General features: G+C 41.3%; 1 protein-coding gene across 1 annotated transcript in view; it reads left to right on the top strand.

The window, feature by feature from the left end:
• The window catches only part of LOC103185146 (rho GTPase-activating protein 42), a 175,273-nt gene that overhangs the window by 50,302 nt on the left and 102,467 nt on the right, over window positions 1-22,504 (top strand). The window contains exon 2 of the mRNA XM_007903515.2: window positions 16,586-16,681. Within this exon, the coding sequence (XP_007901706.2) occupies window positions 16,586-16,681 (96 nt within the window). The remainder of the gene's footprint in view (window positions 1-16,585; window positions 16,682-22,504) is intronic.

Below are 22,504 nucleotides of genomic sequence, written 5' to 3'. Positions count from 1 at the left end.
AAGCTTTATACTGTATTCAACTGAATGCCAATAAGGCTTAATTTGCCTTGGAATTCTCTTTGAAAATAGGAAATTGTCATGGTTGATTAGTTAGATTGATTTATGTCCATGGGGGGAAACAATAGAGTGATCCTTCAAGTCACGATTACATGTGCCCTTAAAATGTTTCTGCTCCAATAGCTCATTGTTTTAAATCTTATGTTCATGGTCCAAATATACACTGCATATCAATGATGAGTTTTGTTGTAAATACCTTAATTCCCCAGATGCCCATTGTTGTGGGAGACTGACTAAAGTTTTAAAGAGGAACGAATATTGGTAGGTCATGAACTCCAGGATAAGAACTGAATGATTAAGGTTGAGCGAGCTGTAAGGCTGCTCTTTAGACTGCTATAGATTAATGCAACCAACCTCCAGGAGACAGCTGGTATGGAATGCTTTGAAAACTCTCCTGAATTCCAGAACTAATTTTATTAACTTTGATCATAAGCAGCCATCTTGCTGACGATGATATGAGGATGCTCAGGAGTTCGTTCCACTCTTGAATGGTGGGAGCAATTGCTGAAGTTAGAGAAGCAGTGATTTAGTATAATTACGGAGAACAAATACAGTCTCTGTTTGCACTTCAATTGAAGAACCAAGTGTCCTTGTGACCACGGATGTGTGAAATTAGTTAAAGGGCCACGGGTCATGCAGAGCAAAGCAATTAGATGTTTACTAAGAAGTATTTTGGAGCATTTTTGTAGAAACTAAACTAATATGTTCTAATGGTTAAACCACATTATCTGATCAAGGATGAGGAAAAAGCAGAGAGAAACCAGTTAACTTGATAGGCATTTTGTCAATTCACCTCTGGGGCTGTGTTTAAAGTTCAGCTAGATGAATGTCTCCTTCCTTCTTGGCTTTGAGATACTTAAGTAATGAGTTCCACTGGAGATGTACTACTGGTGAGATAATAGCACCATCGCCTCTGAGCCAGAAGCTTGTGAGTTTAAGCCTCATTTCAGGACTGGAACCCGTATAGTCTATGCTGATACTTGAGGCAAGACTGGGGGAGAGGCGCAGGGACTGCAGGATAGAGTTCCAGAGGGTGGGGGCAGAGTGGCAGAAGGCCTGCCTGCCAATAGTGGGGCGAGCAAGGCGGGGGACATGCAGCCTGCTTAGCGGAGGGAGCGAGCAGGATGCCAGTGGTTTAGGAGGTTGCAGAGGTAGGGGGGAGCAAGACCATGGAGGTCTTTGAAGGTGAGGATCAGTCAATGAGTCACGGCACGGATATGGGATAGAAAGAATAGTTGAGGGTCAAACAAGACCCCAAGGTTCCTGACTGGCTTAGTAAGATGAAGTGTGCAACCATGGATGGTGATGCTGTCAGCGTCTGAGGTGGGAGGCACTGATGGGAGCCAATAGGGAGAGCCTCGGTCTTGTTGTCATTCAACTGAAGAAAGTTTGCTCTCATCCAGGTCTTGATGTCTAACAAACATTCTGTCAGGATAGTAGTGGTCCTGGATTCAAGCGTGGAGGCAGAGAGGTACAGTTGGGTGTCATCCGCATACATGTGGAAGTTGACCCCATGTCTGCGGATGATGTCACCAAGAGGGAGTATATAGATATTGAAGAAGACGGGACCAAGGACAGAGCCCAGAGGAGATGAAGTGGAGATGGTGTGGAAGGTATGATCTGAACCATTTAAGGACAGAATCGTGAAAGGATGAGGTGAGAGGAGAGGTGGTGGATGAGGATAGAGTGGTCAACGGTCTCGAAGGCAGCAGAGAGGATGAGGAGGCAGAGGGAGCCCTGGTTGCAGATGGACAGAATGTGACTTATCACTTTGACCAGGGCTGTTTCTGTGCCCTGGGTGGCATGGAAGCCCGATTGGAGGGGTTTGGGAAGTGTGTTGGGGGAGAGGAAGGAATGTAGCTGGAAAACAATGAATCATTCCAGGAACTTTGGAGAGGAAAGGGAGGTTGGCGATGGGGCTATAGTTTGAGAGCAGGAATGAGTCCAGGGAGGGTTTTTTAAGGATAGGAGTGATGATGACCGTTTTTAAAGAGGTGGGAACGGCACCAATGGACAGGGAGATATTTATTATGTCTGTGAGTAAAGGGGCAAGGAGGTGGAGCTAGGAGGTAAGGAAAGGGGTAGGGATGGGAGAGAGGTAGGGATGAGGTCGAGGGAGCAGTTGGTCGGTTTCATGTGGGTTATAATGGTGGTGAGAGAGGAGTGGAAGACAGGTTCGAAGGTCAAGTGCAGAGCTGGGGATATGTTGCATTGTTGGAGATGCTGTCCTTCGTACTTGATATAAACCGAAGTCCTGTCTGTCTGTCCAGGTAGACAAATATCATGTAGCACTCTTCAAAAAGAGAATGGAGTTACACCCAGTCTCCTGGCCATTAATCACCCAAATAACATGGATCACTCACTCCATGGCTTTTTGCTGGACATTGCTGTGTGCAAATTGGCTGCTGTGTTTACCTAAAATAATACACAGTTAATCCGTTTTACTGTGTCTACTGTGCGATCTCTGCTTGTCAGCTTCTCCAAATTCTCCCTCCACAAGCTGCAGATCATCCAGAACTCGGCAGTCCATGTCCTACCCCACACCAGTCTCTGCAATACTATCACCCCCCCATCGTCATACGACTCCACTCACTCAGAGAATACAGTTCAAGATCCTGGTCCTTACCTTCAAAGCCCTCCACAGCGTTGCTTCTCCTGACCAACCTGTCCACTCCCTCTGCTCAGTTTTTGGCATTATAGAGAGGAGTGTTATACTAAATAATAGTCCTTTCATTTGATATAGCACCTTATCACAACTGCAACTTGTATAAGATGCTATATCAAGGTGCTATTTGTATGGCATCCTTCATGCAGGATAGGGACTCAGAGTGCTTAAACCCAATCGTTATCCTGAAGAAGACAAATTGGTAAAACAAATTAGAAGCACAAATGACCTAACCTAGTGAAACCTCCCCACTCACTGACTCACAGAGATGTAATGGGGGAAGAATTTTCACAGCATTTTCCGCATAATAAACCATTGAAGCTCTTGGACCACCTGGAGGCTTTTTTTGCAAATCATTCTCGTCTGTAAGGATAACGTCTTTTGAAAGGAATCGGTAGTGTTCTCCAAGTATTTTACGAGTTTCCACATTTAGGGTTAGACAGATGTGCACACAAATTCCCAAACCATTGGCTAATCTGGTGTTTTTCCCAATGTGGTTTCTAAATCTTTGCAATCTCATTCAGGAAGCTAGAGAGTCCTATTCGGAGAAGCGCAAAAAACTTGCACTGATAAGATGGGCAGTGACTAAGGTTACGTGCTGTTGCCAATGACCCAGAAAACACCAAATGTAACTCTGCCAGTGATCACTTTACATTTATAAAGTAAAAGCTAAAATTTTACAAGTGAAAACAATATGGTTTCTCTTTGTGGCATACATATGTGGAACTCAGTCTGGTTCACACAAGTACAGATTTGTGTAACAGGAAGAAATAAAATGCATTTATTACATAAATATGTATTTAAGTGCTTTGAGCATCATCTACAAATCCTTTCATGCCCTGGCACCTCCCTACCTTTCTGAATCGCTTACTCCCCACTCCATCATCTGCCACCTCCACCTCTGCCGAAGGATCGTGGACCTGAAACATTGACTCACTTTCCTTTCTCCATAGATGCTGTCTGACCTGCTGAGTGTTCCCAGCAACTTCTGTTTTTGTTTCAGATTTCCAGCATCTGCAGTATTTTGCATTTTGCTTCTAGTTAAATCCTGTTTTAACATGGTGGTTTGATCCATTAATCAGAGGCTGTGTTGTAAGTGAGCATGCTCATGCTGTAAAAAGTGCCACAGTTGATAAGTGACCTTAGACTCTGGGAAACCTTCTGTGCCTGTGTTATGTGCAGGAAGTCAGCCAGTCAATACCAGATCTGCTAATGTGGGTCTGTGATGCATCCCTACTATTTGTGGACCTGCATTATACTGGAGAGTGTTATAACAGGGTCTGACTAGATGCATGTAAAAAGAAATTGGGAACAATTTAATACTTTATATGTATTCATAAATTAGAATATACAGCACAGAAACAGGCCATTCGGCCCAACTGGTCTATGCTGGTGTTTATACTCCACATGAGTCTCCTCCTGCCCTTCCTCAACTAAGCCTTCAAGCATAACCTTCTATTCCTTTCTCCCTCATGTACCTATCTAGCTTTCCCTTAAATACATTTGTGCTATTTGCCTCAACAGCTGCTTGTGGTAGCATGTTCCACATTCCCACTGCTCTCGGTGTAAAGACATTTCTTCTAACTTCCCTATTTGTTCTATTTGTGACTATTTTATATTGATGGCTCCTGGTTTTGGTCTCCCCCACATGTGGAAACATCTTCTCTATGACTACCCTATCAAAACCTTTCATCATTTTAGAGACCTCTATCAGGTCACTCCTTACCCACCTCTCTTCAAGAGAAAAGAGTCCAAGTATGTTCAGTCTTTCCTGATAGGTATAATCTCTCAGTTCTGGGATCATCCTTGTGAACCTCCTTTGCACCCTCTATAATGTGGGGACCAGAACTGCACACAGTATTCTAAGTGTGGTCTAATCCAGGTTCTATAGAAGTTTACCATAACTTCCCTTCTTTTCATTTCTATCCCTCTAGAAATGAGCCCCAATGCCTGGCTTGCTTTTTTATGGCCTTATTAACCTGGGTTGCTACTTTTAGTGAATTGTGTATGTGTACGCCTTGTTCCTTTGCTCCTCTACCCCATTTAGGTTTTTATTTTCCAGGATGTATGTGACTTCCTTATTCCTTCTAAGAAAATGTACCACCTCACACATTTTTACATTGAAATGCATTTGCCATTTAAATGCCCACTCAGCAAGTTTATTAATGTCTTGCTATAATTTGTTGCACTCTGTATTAACTACTCCCCCCAATTTGATGTCCGCAAATTTTGAAATTGCTCTGCTGATTCTCAAATCCAAATCATTAATGCATATATTGTGAACAACAGTGGTCCTAATACCGATCTTTGTGGAACACCACTGCCCACCCCCTGCCAGTCTGAGTAGCTACCCTTTACCCCTACTCTCTATTTTCTGTTTTGCAGCCAGCTTGCTATCCATTCTGCTATTTTTCCCCTGACTCCACATGCTCTGACCTTATTCATTACCACATGCTCTGACCTTATTCATTATCACATGCTCTGACCTTATTCATTTCTCATACACAGTCAGAATTTTTCTTGGGCAGCAAGTACAAAGAGAGACAATGTTCTGTCCATATTACTATGTCTGTTTGACACTTGTTTGAATGTATAATTTCCAAATACAGTACAACAACAAGATTACATTTGTATAGCACCTTTCTCGTTGGGAGGACGTCCCAAGTAGTACAGTATGATTGCTGGATATGATTTTTCACACCAGGCAGATGTCAGCTTGGCTCAGTTGGTCGCATTCGCGCCTTGAGTTCAAGCCACATATCAGGACTTTCAGTCAAAACTGACATGCCATTGTATTGTTGGGGGAGCTCTGCATTGTTGGAGATGCCATCCTTCAAATGAGTTGTTAAACCAAGATCGTGTCTGTTCAGGGTGGACATTAAAGATCCTCTGGCACAATTCAAAAAGAGGAGTGGACAAATTGTCTGCTGCATTCTCCTACAAAATACAGTTGATACACTTTGCAGCAAATCTTGTGATGTTTTTGAGGCGTGTTGATGATGAGATGAAACACTATGTCAAAAGCAAGGAGGATTATTTTTCTTGTCTATAAAGATGACTTATTTTGAAAAAATCTTTGGTATGTATATGTATAAGTATTAATATTTACACATTAACAATATGGTACAAGTATACCCGCAAATTCCAAGACAAGAGACTACAGACTCTGTTGTTTATCAAATTACAAGTTGTGAGTATTTGAGTACTAGCAGTATGAAGCTCAATAGTTATTGATTTCATTCAGATATCGAGACCAAGTCCTTACTGTGTAAATGGTTTTGAGGTTGCTGGACTTCCATTGCTAGCCAGATCTTCATAACTGTGACCTCTGAACTCTGATAGGTGCCTTTGCAGTGAAGATCTGTTCAACTATATGTTGTGTCTGGGAACTTAGGAATGAAGTGAGCCCTGGGGTCTGTTTAACTGCTTACCTCAAGGGTATGAGTCTTTGTTTATCTTTCCATTTCATTGGGTGGTTTTATGGTACACCCCTCATCCTTGTTTGTGCCATTAATTATGGTAAATTACACAGCATGTTTGTGTAAGTGGTTTCTATTAAGCAGAATGAGGATACAATGGGGACATCCAGCATTATAACTTACATGTTTCTAAATAAAATCTAGAAAAAGAGTTATCAAAGACCAATATAATCCTTTGTATTTATTTTAATATACAATAAAACTATGCATGTTTTTCTAAAAGCCAGATACTTTACATTAAGTTACATCATGCTGCATCTTTCCCTGTTTGCATATTTTCAGGTAAATCATGTAAATACTAAATGTAATCTACAGAATTGTGCAATTTTATAACTTATCAGTACACAAATGATAATCTTGGATAAGCATGTGGTAATATGGAATCTCAATCAAGTTGGGTTATGAAATATTTCTCGAGCTGCCGATTATTTTTGAGGAAATGATGAATTCCAGAAAATTACCAGGATGAAGTTTTCACTTACATTAACAGCCTTTTGTCGGGTCGTTAAGCGAGAGGAGAGAAAGATTGAGGTTGATACATATGTGCTAATTTGTCTCACTTGTTCATATGTCAATTGGTACAGTGCCCTCTATCAGAAGATTAAAGTTCGATAAAGTTCTTGTTTGTCTGTTGAGCAGAATTACTCATCGTGGACATGAGGAAAGAAAATAAACTATTTTCGAAGTTTAATTTTCCAAACATTTGCACTTTTGAGAGAATGCTGATTTTGTTAGATGATCTTTTGTTTTTTGCTCGAATAACACCTTATTTAGACAATGACGTTTCACATTATTGTAGTTCTATTTAGTTGAAAATTATAGTGTTTTATTTGTGTATTTTTCCTTTCTCTTGCACCTCCTCTCTATGAGTCATTGGAGACCAAGTGAATATTGTGTTTGTTTTAAGTCTATGGCTGTGCGGGAGAAAATACCAGTTTGACGTGTGTTTGTTAAATTACCTTGAGTAGTAGGACTTCACAGGCTGTTACTCTCAGTACTCGAGCAGTTGAACTTTCTAAACGTCTTCTGATCAGCATGTTCCTTTGGGCATGCTGGTACTAAATAGTCCTCTTTGTCGGACACTGATGGTGGGGGTGGGGAGATGAAGCTACACAGTAGGTCCTTACTGGAATACGCTCTCTGATACTGTGTACTGTGACCTTTGATCAGCGCACACAGTTCGGTCCTTATTAATACAGCATTTTCTCCATAAATAACTTGTCAAGATGAAAAGCTTTTGTGTTTCTTGTTTTCAGCATTCATTATATTTTTCCCTGGTGTTTGTTATGTTGTGTATGCAACATAATAAATATATAACGCATTGATATGATACCTTGCATTTGACACAGCACCTCATCACATCGTTGAGACATCTCAAACGCTTCACAGAATATATTGTAAAGTGGATTGACTGTATTTTGTGGGCGCAACGCGGCAGCCAATTATGCACAGCAGTGTCCCACAGTCAGTCGTGGATTGAGTTGCCACATTTTTTTATTAGATTATTACCCTGGAAAGCGATTCGCGAATCGAACTAACAACCGGGTTCTTACTTACTGCCAGGTAAATAGAGGCGTGTCGAGTAAGGAAACTTGCCTTCACCCCACCTGACAATTGAACCTGGGTCCTGTCACTTGCGAGGTGAGCGCGCTACATATTACACTATGGGACTCCATAAATGTACAGTGGAATCTGCTTTTGCCAGATGCCGGTTAACCCCGAACATGGGGTAAATTGAGCTAAATGCCCAGCCCCGATTCATTTGTATAGGGAGGGGAAATCACGATTGACAGTTGAGCTGCTTGTGAATCGGTGGAACCCATCCATTCACAAGCCACTGCAGGCTGTCAATCCCCTCGAAGCTCCCGCAAACCGGTCTCCTTCCCATCCATTGGGAACGGCAATGGGAGGGAGGAAGCTCCACCCCCACTGCTGGGCGGGAAAGTACTGAACTGAAATTTGCAGCCAAACAAATGTAAGTATATTTCAGTGAATTCTGTGAGAGTATTTTAACTATCTGGTTAGTTAACATTGCTTCAAGTGAAACAATTCTTACATATTATACGCCTTCGGTGGGGCTCCTCTGCTGGCTGGGAATGGTATTTCGGCTAACCTCAGACACCTATTAAGGCGGACAGAACAGCTGTCCCCGATGTGTCCGGCTTAACTGGCTTCCACTGTATATATAGACACACACGCATATATATATATCGGCATTATATATCCAGTAATACAACTTGATTGAATTTCTATATTGCTCCTCACTCTGCGCATATGCACAACACGTGTAAAATGACTGAACCATTAGTTCTTGAAAAGTGTGCGCAATGGAGTTAAATTTTTTGCAAGTAGGCACTGTTAATGCACCATTTTCCTGTTGGTGTGCTTATTTCTTGTGACATTCAAAAAATCAATCGGCCATTTCCATCAGCAGTGCTTGTGGAGGATTTTGTGAGCTTGCATTTGAAGTTCCCAGCTACTGGGGGTCGGCCACAGGACCACGAGGGAACGCAAAACAAGGGAGAGAAAAGATTGGTTTCATTGGCTGTTTTTATTTAATAGACTAGAAAATGCAAAGCCGTGGGAAACTAAGCCAGAAACGTTTAGAAAAACAACATGCCCGCTTGGTCTAAAAATATAGCTTCTCTGGTCTATTAGTCACAAGAGCCAGAATAACTTAGAAATCCCCTGCATGCAATCATTGTATAAAACTGGATATTCCAAATACCTCTGTAAATTGCAACCTTGGAAAAAGTACATCCCAAGAAACCAGTTAGGTTTTCTCTCTTTCCCCCCCACCCACAGCAAAGATATTGTCTGGTTTACAGTGGTTAGGTGCCAGTAAATTTGAAAGATAGATTTACATTTCAATAGCAGACAATCCCCTGTTGGGAGATGAAATGTGGGACTTTTTGCACAGCAGTTGACACTGTTTAAAAACAAAATCATTTACAGGGTGTTAAAATGGGTTGCTAAAATCTTCCTGGGTTATAAATTGTATAAATGATTACCTGGACCAGTTCCAGAGTATTTTTTCTCTAGGTGCTGCCTAGGGTGTTTTATAGAATAGTGTACTTTTTTAAAAAAATTGCAATATAATCCTACAGTGTTTAGCGTGCTTCCTTCCTGAGTTATGCTTGAATGGTTAGAAAATATTATTGACTCTACCTGCTCTTGTGATTTTGAACATTTCAGCATTTTTAATCATCTGGCTGATAAATTGGATGACGTATGATTTTAACTTTGAGTATGAATCTAGCACTTTTGCATTCTCTATTAAGAAATTAATGTTTTTAAGATGGAGTGCTCCATCATAGGAAAAAAATTTCTATTAGTAAATGCTGATCCCTTTTCAAAGAAAATATTTTCTTTCCTATTATCTACTTTCCTTTCAGTTTTCTCTCTTCCTTTGAAGCAACCGGTTTGGTCTATTGGTCCAGAGATTTTAAATAAATTGCAGGTAGACACATTGTGGCTCAGTTTAAACAAGCAGACTGCATAGATATATGTGGACGTTGTACTGAAAAATTCTGACCATCAGATTAATCTTAAAATAAGAAAATAATGCACACCTCACTTTGGTCTGGCCTCAGATTAATCTTGGCAATCGAACTTACAATGCAGGAAACCACTATCAATTTTATGTAATATTTTGCCTACTCATCTAATGAACCTAAGTTCCATCTATTTATTTTTTTAATGGATCTTAAATACACACACACGTATATATACACACACCTCTTTGACCTTATGTACAATCTAAAAGAGAGGGCTGAAAAAATGGAAGGAAACCAAATAAAGACTGACCAAAGGTAACGAAAATAAATATGAGTTGAAACATAAGAGGTGGTCTGGTGGTGATGGATGCACTTGTACAACATCGCACTCTTGGGCAGCATGTTTGTAGGGTAGGGCTTCACACCACAAGGTGGAACTGATTTTGATGGCTCTTCTGGGAATTTGTGGAGTGAAACAAAGTGATTGATTGCTCACCTAGAGTGGTGGGAGGGGGGAAGGAAAAAAATGGATCCAATTCAACTCATTCTTGCCTACTTCCTGGTGGCCAGCTACAAAATATAGTTGGATTAGGCTTGGGATCAAGTTACATGCAACAGAAATGCTAGGAGGCAGGGAAGAAAAAAACTGCAAAAGGAAGTTGAGGATATAGAAAAATAAAAACATAACTAGGAGTACGTGAAAAGACAGAATAATTTGGGTGATTGCTTCCAACAGTGGGTCCTTAGCCTTACTGCCCCCTTTGCATGGAGAGTTTGTGATGAAGGCCTGCGAGGTACAGTTGATGGCTTTCAAAGCCTGGTATAATCAAAGCTGTATGAGTGAGAGGTAAATCATACCCATGGTTCTTTCTTCTGTGTTCTGTCTATGTTTTGAAAAATGATTGTATAATAATAATCCTTACATTTCATATAGCGCCAGTCACGTCGGGAGGACGTCTCAAAGTGCTTGACTGCAAAGTGTACTGACTGTAACTTGTAGGCAAGCGAAGCAGCCAATTTACCCATATCTGTATTTGCCCTATATCAATGCTACTTATTGTAACAGGAGAAACTCCCTTTTTTGAATACTGCCATTAGAACTTTAACGTCCAGCGAATTTGCACACAGCCTACCCCTCTTAACCCTTCAGCCAATTGGTAGTGCTATTGAAATATATACAACTGTCTTGAAGTATTTCTTAGCATATATTTACAACCAATGTGTGCTGTGTAATATACTGTAAATAACAAGATTGTGAACGTCACACAACTCAATTTAAAAAAAACGTGATAAGAGACTCTTCAGAACATGTTATTGTTGGAAGCCAGATGATTAAACCTTGACAACTAGAGAACTCCTATATTTGTAACTCGGTTCCAGTTTGATTCTGATGCTGATATGNTTTTTTCTGTGGTTTTTAAATAACTGGCCACAGGTGTGTTATTTTCCACAATGTCCTGTTGCGGCAACTTTGAGGCATTTTCATGTTGTTTTCATAGAATCATACAGCACAGAAAGAGGCCATTCGGCCCATCGAGTCTGTGCCAGCTCTTAAAAGAGTAATCCAACTCAATCCCATTGGCCTGCTTTCTCTCCATAGCTCTGCAATCCTGTCCTCCCCAAATACCCATCTACTTCACTCTTAAAAGTTGTTATTGAATCGGCTTCTACCCTTTCAGGTAATGCATTCCAGATCTGAAAAACTCGCTGAGTGAATTTTTTTTTCCTAACCTACCCTCTATTTCTTTCAACAACTATCTTAAATCGGTGAAACTCCTTTTTTTGAATACTGCCATTGGATCTTTAACATTCTGTGATAAGTTTGTGGCAGTCTGCATTTCTGTATGTTCGGTGTTTTGGGTACAACAACAACAACAAGATTCCATTTATAGAGCGCCTTTCACGTCAGGAGGACGTCCCAAGGCGCTGCACAGTTGGGTCATGACCCGAGCAGGGGGGAAATGGTCAGGGTGAGGGGAGGGAAGGGAGGGAGAGAGGAGGGGGGAAATGGTCAGGGTGAGGGGAGGGAAGGGAGGGAGCGAGGAGGAGGAAGAGGAAGAGAGTCGAGAGGGGAGCTGAAGGCACGGTCAAAGAGAAAGGTTTTGAGACCGGCCTTGAAGGAGGAAAGGGAGGAAGCAAGGCGAAGGCACTGGGGGATGGAGTTCCAGAGCCTCGGGGCTGAGAGGCTGAAGGCCCGACCACCGATAGTAGGGCGGTTGGGGCGGGGGACGTGGAGCAGACCGGAGCCAGAGGAACGGAGGGTACGGGCAGGTAGGTAGGGGGATAGTAGGTTGGAGAGGTAGGAGGGAGCAAGGCCGTGAATGGCCTTGTAGGTGAGGATGAGGATCTTGAAATCAATCCTCTGGGGGATGGGGAGCCAGTGGAGGCGAGCGAGGGTAGGAGTGATGTGGTCCCGAAGCCTGGTGCGGGACAGTACACGAGCTGCAGAGTTCTGAATGACCTGCAGCTTGTGGAGGGAGGTGGCGGGAAGGCCGGCGAGGAGAGAGTTCCCATAGTCCAGCCTTGAGGTGACAAAGGCGTGAACCAGGGTTTCAGCAGCGTGAGGGGTGAGGTAGTGCCGTAATCTGGCGATATTCCGGAGGTGATGGAAGGCGGTGCCAGTTGTGGTGCGGATGTGAGGGAGAAAGGACAGCTCAGGGTCGAACAAAACGCCGAGGTTCCTGACTGGCTTTGAGAGGTGGAGAGTGCAGCCTTGGATGCTGATGGTGTCAGCGCCTGAGGTGCGGAGGCGCTGACGTGAGCCAATCAGGAGGGCCTCGGTTTTTCGCACGTTGAGCTGAAGAAAGTTGTCTCTCGTCCAGGACTCGATGTCGGACAGGCAGGCTGTCAGGACATCGGTGGTCGTGGAGTTGAGAGTAGAGGAGGAAAGGTAGAGTTGGGTGTCATCCGCATACATGTGGAAGTTAACCCCATGTTTGCGGATGATGTCACCGAGGGGGAGCATATAGAGGGTGAAGAGGAGGGGACCGAGGACAGAGCCCTGAGGGACACCACATGAGACAGTACGGGGGGTGGAGGAGAAGCCATTCGTTGAGACGAAGTGAAGACGGTGGGAAAGGTAAGAGCTAAACCATTCAAGGACAGTGCCTTGAAGGTTGAGGTGGGAGGACAAGCGGTGGAGTAGGATAGCGTGGTCGACCGTATCGAATGCTGCCGATAGGTCGAGGAGGACGAGGAGACAGAGGGAGCCCTGGTCACAGATGGTCAGGATATCATTGGTGACCTTGACCAGGGCAGTTTCTGTGCTATGAGCAGCACGGAAACCTGACTGAAGGGGTTCAAAAAGAGAATGGGTGGAGAGGAAAGAGCGCAGTTGGGAGGCGACAACTCTTTCCAAGACCTTGGAGAGAAAGGGGAGGTTGGAGATGGGCCGGTAGCTTGATAGGTAATTTGAGATACCAACAGAAATAAAGTTCCTTCTGTCCAGAATCCCCTTAGAACTCTCCCCCAGCAGCGGGTGTGCATTTCCGAGCAAACCCAATGTCATACAGTAGACTCGCGGTGATTCCAACAGTGGTACATAGCCTAGCGGATCAGTTTAGCAGCAGAGGAAACTGCTGTGGTTTACCAGAGCATTCAAGAAATTAGGAATAAATATGGTTAACAGCTACCAAGAAATTAAGTGAAAAATACCAAACAAAAGTAACAGTGAAATGATAGATGAGTGAGATTAAGTAAAATGTAGTGAAATTGTAATAGCTCTGGGCAGGGAAATGAGCAGTTATCAACCTCTTTATAGCGTATCATCAATGTAAAACTCATAAGAGATGTTGGTTTGGTTCAGTGTTTGCAGTATACAGTTTCTTATTTGGTCCATCTACAGCATAATAGAAAGCCTTTCTAAAATGTCGATGCAATCAATTTATCGGTCGCCTTTCTTGACTTGAAAACTAATTCCCTTTGTAAATTTTTAATTGTCCCTGTTATCTTGGACATACCAATTCAACCCTCCCAAAAAAACTAAATTAATTTTAACTTGTTAGCTTGTGGGACTTTGCTGCCACAGGTCAGCTGCCATGTTTGCCTACATACCATTCTATATTAAATACAGCTTTATTATTCGTTTTCAGATTATTCTTGTTTTGATTGTGGTATTAAGTTAGGTTCCGTTTGTCTTTCATTTCGCTGTTTCATTGCTACTTGCTACAGTAAAACGTGGAGATTGTCTTATCTGTCTTGTATATTTGGACGAGAAAGGAATTCTCTTGTATTCCAATGAATCGTTTTCTAGTCTCGTTATTCGTGGGATAGATGATTGCCGTGTTAGCCTCCAGAAGAAATTTGGTTTCTAATTAAATTTAGTTTACTTTAAGATGTTTATTTTACAAGAAACTCATCTATAAATGCATGTTATTATTATTGGAAGTATAGTTTAGGAAATTCCAATACTTCAGGTTAGAGGCTTAAAGTTTGTTTCCAATCATAATGTAAGGCAATGTTATTTTGAAGTCCAATAGAAAAGTTGATTCTTTTCATTCATCTAAATGTTGTTCAAACAAATAGCATCAATGTATTTAAAAGAAAACTTGCTGTATGCAGGGGGAAGGAAAAAGAGGGATATAGGAGGGGTGGGGACTCCCATGGATTATAAACATCAGCGCTGACTAGTTAGACTGAATGACCTGTTTCCATGCCACATCACTCTATGTAAAATTCGTAGCTTGTGGACCTGTCACTTTTGATACAGCTACCTTGTTAACAACAACTTGCATTTATATAGTGCCCTTCACACAGGGTAGAGTCCCGGAATGCTTCGCAGTGGCAGAGTCTGACACTGAGCCATGAGTAGACCACCAAAATCTGCTTTATGCTGTACTGTAATCTTATATTGTGACTGTTTGATTCAAGGTTTTATCACTGTTGGTTATTGATACATTGAACAGACCTTCCAAAAATTTAAATGTGCCAAGGAAAACTAAGCCCAGAACACTATGAAATTGATACTAGCCAGCAGTTCTGTTTCAAGATCAAGAATGGCTTTATTTCATCGTGGATCATTCTTCCAAAACAATATCTGTGAATAACAAAGTAAACTGGCACAAAATACTAGAGCTTCACTTTTCACATCAATAGTCTTGTTCCCAGTTCAGTATTTTTTAAACAATTAAGTTGGTCAAATGTGTGCTTATCAGAGACCTTTATAGATCCATTTTTCTTCAATAGATTGTAAGTTTTCTGCCAAATGTTCGCAAATGAATAAAGAATGATATGTGCCTCAATCTGTTTTAAATGGTTTACTTGTACATGTTCAAAAGCTAAGTAAAAAGAGTTTTCTTCATCGTACTGTTGACGTAGTGAATCCCAAATATATTTTATTCGTGTTTAGAATATGAATTGCTCAGTTCACCTATGACCAATAAAATTGATCATTCATTTCATGCTATTTGTGGCATATTGCTGTGTGCAATTGTGTTGGTGCATTTGCCTACAAAATGCACAATGACTCCATTTCACAGTAATTCCTGTGAAGCGCTTTGAGATGCCCTTTCAACAAGATAAGGCAAATGGAATGATTATTAATTTAATTTGCTGATCTGTCTTGCGTACTTGGTTTTACATTTCTTATTACTGCAGCTTTGAGGAAATCTGATTTAACTAAGTTGTTCTACCATATGAATATTGTTCAATTATGTTGAAACTACAGTATGAAGTGGAGTCCTGTAGCTCAGTGGTTAGAGCACTCGCTTTGCAAGTGAGAGACCTGAGTTCAATTCCAGGCAGGGCGAAACCTTGGGCAAGTTTCCTTACTCCACACGCCTAATAATAATCCCTCCAAAAACAATAATAAATTGGTCATTTTCAATCTACGACTGTTTGTGGGACATTGCTGTGCGCAATTGGCTGCCGCATTCGCCCACAAATATACAGTCAATTCACTTTACAGTGTGTTCTGTGAAGCGCTTTGGGACGTCCTCCCAACGTGAAAAGCGCTATATCAAATGCAAGGATTATTATTATTATATTATGAAGAGGAGTAGATTTTCAAAGATTGTAGAATATAGTGCATGGATTGTTTGCTTGTGGAGATGATTAGTGTATTTTCGGAAGAGATTTTAGTGTTAAGTTTTCATGTTAGGTTATGTTTTTTTGTGACCTGAAATCGTACTTTGTAGATAATTGTCCAGGGGATGAGGTAAAATACTAAGGTCCTTGGCTTTGTTGAAAGCCTTCCGTACCTTGGGGATTTCAATATTTGCTTTTCTTCATCCCCCCCTCCCCCCCACCTCCAAACTAACTAAAAACACATGCATGGGAAAAAAGAAGTTTGACTTAGTACAATGGAAAGATCAAGTATAAGTATTTGACTAATGTAAATAAGAGCAGATCAGGACACTGGAGGGGTAAAAAAAAGCTGTAGGAACGTGGGAAATTCTGTCCAAAAATGATCAGGAAACTGCATCAGTCTCATAATTCCTTATTGTGATTATCGTGTACTTACAGTACAATCCCTTTTATAAGGCTGTCTGACGTACTCGGTGACCTGTGTTATAAATACCTCACAAATAATAATCTTGTGTAAAAACATCTTTATAACATGGTTTATGTATACCTCTTAACAGACCCATTTCCTTATGCTCATTTGAGTGTTTACCATCTGTTTGAAATGTGTGTTGAAATCGTATTCACACTGTAATCTATATATTGTAGAGGCTTAGCTCCCTCTTTACATATTGCATCTTTAGCACTGCAGAAATACATGGAACTTATTGACTGCTTTAAGACTATTTGCAAACATTTTCAAAATTCTAGCCAAACACTTTTTAAACAAGGTATCGGAATCGTGTTCACTTAAGATTATCAGCATTTATGATAGTTGCTCTGAGTGAATAAAGGAATCTGACCATGTTTCTTCATTTATTTTGCAGATCTTTCCATAGCTGTTCAGAAGTTTTCACAGTCCTTGCAAGATTTTCAGTTTGAGTGCATCGGTGATGCGGAGACGGATGATGAAATTAACATTGGTAAGCTTTGTATATTGTTGAATTGTTTCAGGAAATAGTGACATGAAGGTGAGTGTGCTCAGACAAACAATACTTGATCTTGTTGGAGGACAACATCCTGTTGCATCAAACAGAAATATTATTCCCCAAAATCACAGTGACCATGTGCTGTGGAACTCACTGCTGGAATCCCTGACTGGAAAAAAAAGCATCAATGTATTTAAGAGGAAACTTGATGCATACTTGAGGGAGAAGGGATGAGAGAGGAATAGGTGGGTGGAGGCTTATATGGTGTGGAAACATTGGCATGGACTGGTTGGGCCGAATGGCCTGTTTCTGTGCTCTGACGTTCTATGTAATCAACGGTTTCAAAAATCCTCATGAAATAGTTTTTTTGTTCACTGAACTATTGAGTTTTAGTTCTGGATTGACGACAAGGGTGATTACCCAGAACTTGAATAGATTTGTGTCTTTCAGACAAAGAGAAGAGAAAATGACTTTAAAATAAAGCTTCATTCTTCAAATTTATTCAAGGTATTTGATGAGTTTAAAAGTACAATTCTAAGGCAGAGAAAAATGGATTAAACTGATGGTAAGAGTAGGAATTCCCAAAGCAAATACCAGAAATCAAGTCATCAATTAAAGCTGTCATAACTGTAACATATTATCTCACATCATTCCATGCTCTCAACATCTGCTTGCTGCCTTAGAAGGAAAAATGAAATTATTTCCACAAAATCCTTGGTTTGGGGGAAAAAATGTGGGTGGGGGGGTGGAGGGTTAAGAGCTTTTACACGTGCTTATATAAAAAAATCATGTAGTTAAACCAGAGGCATTTTGTATAATTTACTACTGTCTGGGGTAGAGAACTGTTGCATGTTGCTCTGAACCTGCTTACTTTTGACCACTGAAAAAAATGTAGAATTGCCGCAGAAAACTCAGATCATAAAAATAAAGAGATCTTTTACAGCAAATCTCAGGTTTGTTTGGCAACTGGTAACTATAGAATTTTTTTGTGTATAGTCTCCTGTAAAGACAACCAGTTACTCGTAGAAGCTAACCTATCTCACCTCTTCTCACATTTTTTGATTCTTTCTCTTCCTTTAACCTAACCATATACAACAGGTGTTCCATTTATAATGGTGATCAATACCTCCATTGAGCTACCTCTGGAATTTATTATTTTAAACAGCTGTGAACAAACTAGGACCAAAACATATCCTGTAACACCAGCACCTTTAATTTCAAGATGTTTGTTAGATTTCGTTCAATTAATAATCTTTCAAATAAACTAAAATACATTGCTGATTCAACAAAATTCTTGACAAAAAATTAAAAATTCTGTTCAACCTCACTTTACAAGCTATAGTTTCATATAGAGTGAAAAGCGCCAGGATTAGAGTTGTAAAAGACAATTTGAGGGCAGACAAGGGAAGCATTTCTTTACTCAGAGGAATTGACTGGAATAGGTTGCCAGGAAGAGGGATAAATTTCCTTACTCCACACGCCTAATAATAATCCCTCCAAAACCAAAAACAATAATAAATTGGTCATTTTCAATCTACGACTGTTTGTGGGACATTGCTGTGTGCAATTGGCTGCCGCGTTTGCCCACAAATATACAGTCAATTCACTTTACAGTGTGTTCTGTGAAGCGCTTTGGGACGTCCTCCTGACGTGAAAAGCGCTATATCAAATGCAAGGATTATTATTATTATTATAAAGTGAAGGCCGTTTCAATAAGGCATTGAACCAGGCTAGTGTGGTCCCATTGAGGTGAATGAGGGAGGAGAGGCAGTGGATGAGGACAGCGTGGTCGACTGTGTTGAACGCGACAGAAAGGATGAGGAGGCAGAGGGAGCCCTGGTCACAGAGAGAGAGATGTTTGTGACTTTGACAAGCGCCGTCTCTGTTATGGGCAGGGAGTAAATCAGACTGGAGGAGGGAGTAGAGGGAGAGGCGTGAGCAAAGCTGGTTAGCAACAATGCGTTCCATAGCTTTGGAAAGGAAAGGCAGGTTGGACATGGGTCGGTAATTTGTGAGGTTGGAGGGGTCAAAGGTGTTTTTTTTTGAGGAGGGGAGTGATGACAGCGGTTTTAAGGGGGAGAGGAACAGAACCTGAGGAGAGGCTGGTTGACTGTGTCAACCAGCAGCGGGGAGAAGAGGGGAAGTTGGGTGACCAGCAGCTGAGTGGGGAGAAGGTTGAGGCAGGAGGTGGTGAACTTCACCTGGGAGATGGTGGTGGAGGGAGCAGGGAGTAACGGAGACAAAAGAGTGTAAGGAGGGAGCAGTAGGAAGGGGCCATGGCAGAAGGAGAGGGTGGTGTAGATGGTCTGGGGGTGCAGAAGGGGATGTAGGGGAGGAGGATGCAGCCAAGGGGATATTTTCGATCTTTGACACAAAGAAGTCTTAGGACCTCTTCACACTTGACAATAGAGGTGAAGTTGTAGGGTGTACGGGGGAGGTGATGGATGGTAGAGGACAGTGCCTTTAGATTGATTTTTGCCTCCAAAATGGTTTGGAAGTAAAAGGCAGTTTTGGGCTACGAGAGGGAGAGGTGGTAGTTGTGGGGATCTTTGATCCACAACCGGCGGTAAATTGTGAGGACGAATTAGTGCCACCTGTGCTCGAGTGTCCGGGTTTTAGTTTTGATACCGGGGGAGCGAGTGGATTCAGAGACAGACCTGGATTTCAGGGGGGGCAAGGGAGTTGAGGGTTGCAGAGAGGCGATCATTAGCAGCTTGATGGCTGCATCAGGATCACTGCGGTTGGAAGGCCAGACATAGAGAAGGTCCAAGGAAGTTTGTGAGGGACTCGGGTGGAAGCTTTTTCCAAGGTCAGAAAAAGAGGGTGAAAGCTTGGAAGAGGGGAGGGGGATGTGGGAGGAGAGGAAGATAAGGAAATGGTCTGAGATGGCCTTATCTGTATTGGATGGATCAGAAATGTCAAGGTTGTGAGTGATAACAAGGTCGAGGGGGTGGCCATGGTTGTGGTTCGGGAAGTTTATGTGGAGTTTGAGATTTAGTGTGGAGAGGAGGGCAGTGAAGTAGGGAGGAGATGGGGCGAGGGGAGTTTAGGTGAAGTTTGAAATCACCCATTATGAACAGGTGTTGAGTGCAGAGGCAGAGGGATGAGGTACAGGTAATTTCTCCTCCCCATTGGCATCCATCCAAGGTCAGATTGGGTCTGAGTTCTTGCGAGTGTGTGTGCCATAGAGGAAAATCCCTGGAAAGAATGTGTGTGTTTTTGCTGGCAGTCAGGCACAAATGATGTGGTTAGTTCACATTTTTACATCTCTTGTACATTAAAATCCATGCATCTTCATATTAAAATTGTTGACATTGTCTCCTTGGATGTGTGTGCCTGAGGGTACTCTCTACCCTCAGTTGAATCTGTAATGTCTGTTTATGTTCTGTTTTCTGAGCTTGAGTCTATGCCCCCTTATATGATGATAATCAGTGAGGATGAGAAAGCTTGGTGGTCTGTTGTCCTACAATTCCTTTTTTCACAAGAACAAAAACCCAGGATTTAAGAAATGTCTAAGGTCATCTGAAGCAGATTAGCTCTCTTGAGAGCTGACATCTGTTAAGTGTTACGAGCAAATACGTTACTATCTTGATGTCGTCCCAGCGCTGATGAGAGCACAGCACTGAAGTGCTTTATTTAGAAAGTTTGAATTCTGATTTGTCCTGAGAAAAATACAAAGTTTAAAGATTGAAGTTGAACTCTGAAATGTTGGGATAGCGTTGGAAGACCCCACGATTCCATTAGTGCTATTGGCCATGGGTAACACACATTCTTGTATGGCAAATATGAGCTGTTGTGTACTTTCTTGAAAATATTTCTTGCCCATTACGATGACCTATTTCGAGTTTTAATATTGTAAATCTAATATTTCACCTACAAGCAACCCCAAACTTATTTATTCTGTTATCTGCAAATCGATTCCACAAGAGCCTAATTTCCTCAGCATTTCAGTAAACATCACTGGATACCAGTGACATAACCTCATTGAGTCAGTGGAACATCCGAGAGACCAGTTATTTGAAGCAGTTTTGCCAGATAAGTAAGAAACGTCAACTTCCAATTTTACATTTAATACTGAGAAGCCATAGTGCAGATCAGTTTGGCTGATTATGGGGCTGAAATCGACTGCTTTCAGAATTCATTGTTTTGGTTTGACAGTTGGAGATGGGTGCTTTTACCTTAGTAGCACGTTCATAATGCTAGTCACCACTTGATAATATGATAGATTTCCATCAGACTGTGGTATAATTCGGATGATTAATTGATCCCAGTTGTATAGTGAGATAAAGATAAGGCTGTTGGCAATGTGGCTGGAGGCCTTTATCCATAAATATACAACACAAGGGAAGAGGTACAAAGAGGTACGACAATGAAACTGACCAATTTACAGTAATGTAAATTGGTATCACTTGGACCTAACTGGGGTCAGGAGAAGTTTGGGTCAAGGAGAATACCCTCTAAAAAACTGTATCCTAAAATGTAACATAAATTAAGTACAGGTTTGACTTCGCCAATGCCCTACTTGACATGCTCCCCAGCTCTTTGCAACAATAGGCTATCCAAAATTCTGCAGTCCATGTCCTCTCCCACTCTTAAGCTCTGCAAGCCTGTTGTGCCTACCCTCATTCAGTTCCAATGACTCTCCACCTCCAGATGAAGAGTTCTTCAACCCTCTCGACCCAGCCACTCTCTTCACTCAACGAACACTCTGCTTTATGTCTCTGGCCCTATCTGCTCCACCATCAGCAAATGAGCTTTCATCTTATTCTGCCCTCGCCCTGGAATTTCATCCTGGAGATCTTCTGACTCACTCGTTCCCTCCCTCCCTCGTTCAAGATCTGTCTCAACACATACTACTTTGTGCACGCTAGGTGCCTAGCCAGCAATGTTAAGTGCTTTGAGGCATCATTCCGAAGTGAAAGGTGCTGTATTCATGTTAATTGTATTGTATGATGAACCAAGACTATTTGGCTCATCAACTTCTACCTGTCCATTCACGGATGCTCCAGAATATTTATTGGAACAAAAACTCTGAGTCTAAGCTTGATTCACCCTATATTTTATCATGCCAGAAATCAAACTTCAACATTTCCAGTAGCCTATATATACATTAATTTTTGACACCAGTTTAATGTTTCTTTAAATAAAATGAACTTCTCTTTTGTTTTGTTTCTATAGCTAGATCAAAAAATATATTGGTCCATTTTCTCATCTTGAAGACCTAATAACAACCACAATAAATTACGTTTAGATAACGCCTTTTACATTGGAAGGAAGTTTTAAATGTTAGTTTATGTTGTTTGATTTGCACTCTAATTATGTTGAGATGATCTACATAACATGCATACTAAATGTATGATCTTAGAAGTATAATTTTGGTTCAGGTTGTTTTTAATCTTGCTTGTTTCATGAAACATACCGTGGTTTTGGGAATGGGGATAGTATGGCAAAGAAGTAATGTTTGATGTAGCAGCCTTCATGTCGGGGAGCCATCCAAAAGTGCTTCACAGGATATATTGTAAAATAAAATGTAGTCAGTGACTGTATGTTTTGTGGATGAAAGCCAATTTGCGCACAGCAATGTCCCACAAACTGCTATGAAGTGAATTACCAATTTATTTATGAGATTGTTGGCCAGTGTAATTAAGATGTTTTTGTTGCACACATTACTTTACATTGTCATGTATCTTATTTTTATTCTAGACGCAAGCATTCACATTTAAATGTGCCACATTTAATGCATTCCTATGTGGTTTTGTATCGGCTGCAAATGACCGAGCACTGCTTTAAATACTTTTACTACGGTAATGAACTGTG

This window comes from Callorhinchus milii, unplaced genomic scaffold (genome assembly GCF_018977255.1).
Source record: "Callorhinchus milii isolate IMCB2004 unplaced genomic scaffold, IMCB_Cmil_1.0 Scaffold4, whole genome shotgun sequence".
Taxonomy (NCBI): domain Eukaryota; kingdom Metazoa; phylum Chordata; class Chondrichthyes; order Chimaeriformes; family Callorhinchidae; genus Callorhinchus; species Callorhinchus milii.
This window is presented reverse-complemented; position numbering and strand designations above follow the sequence as displayed.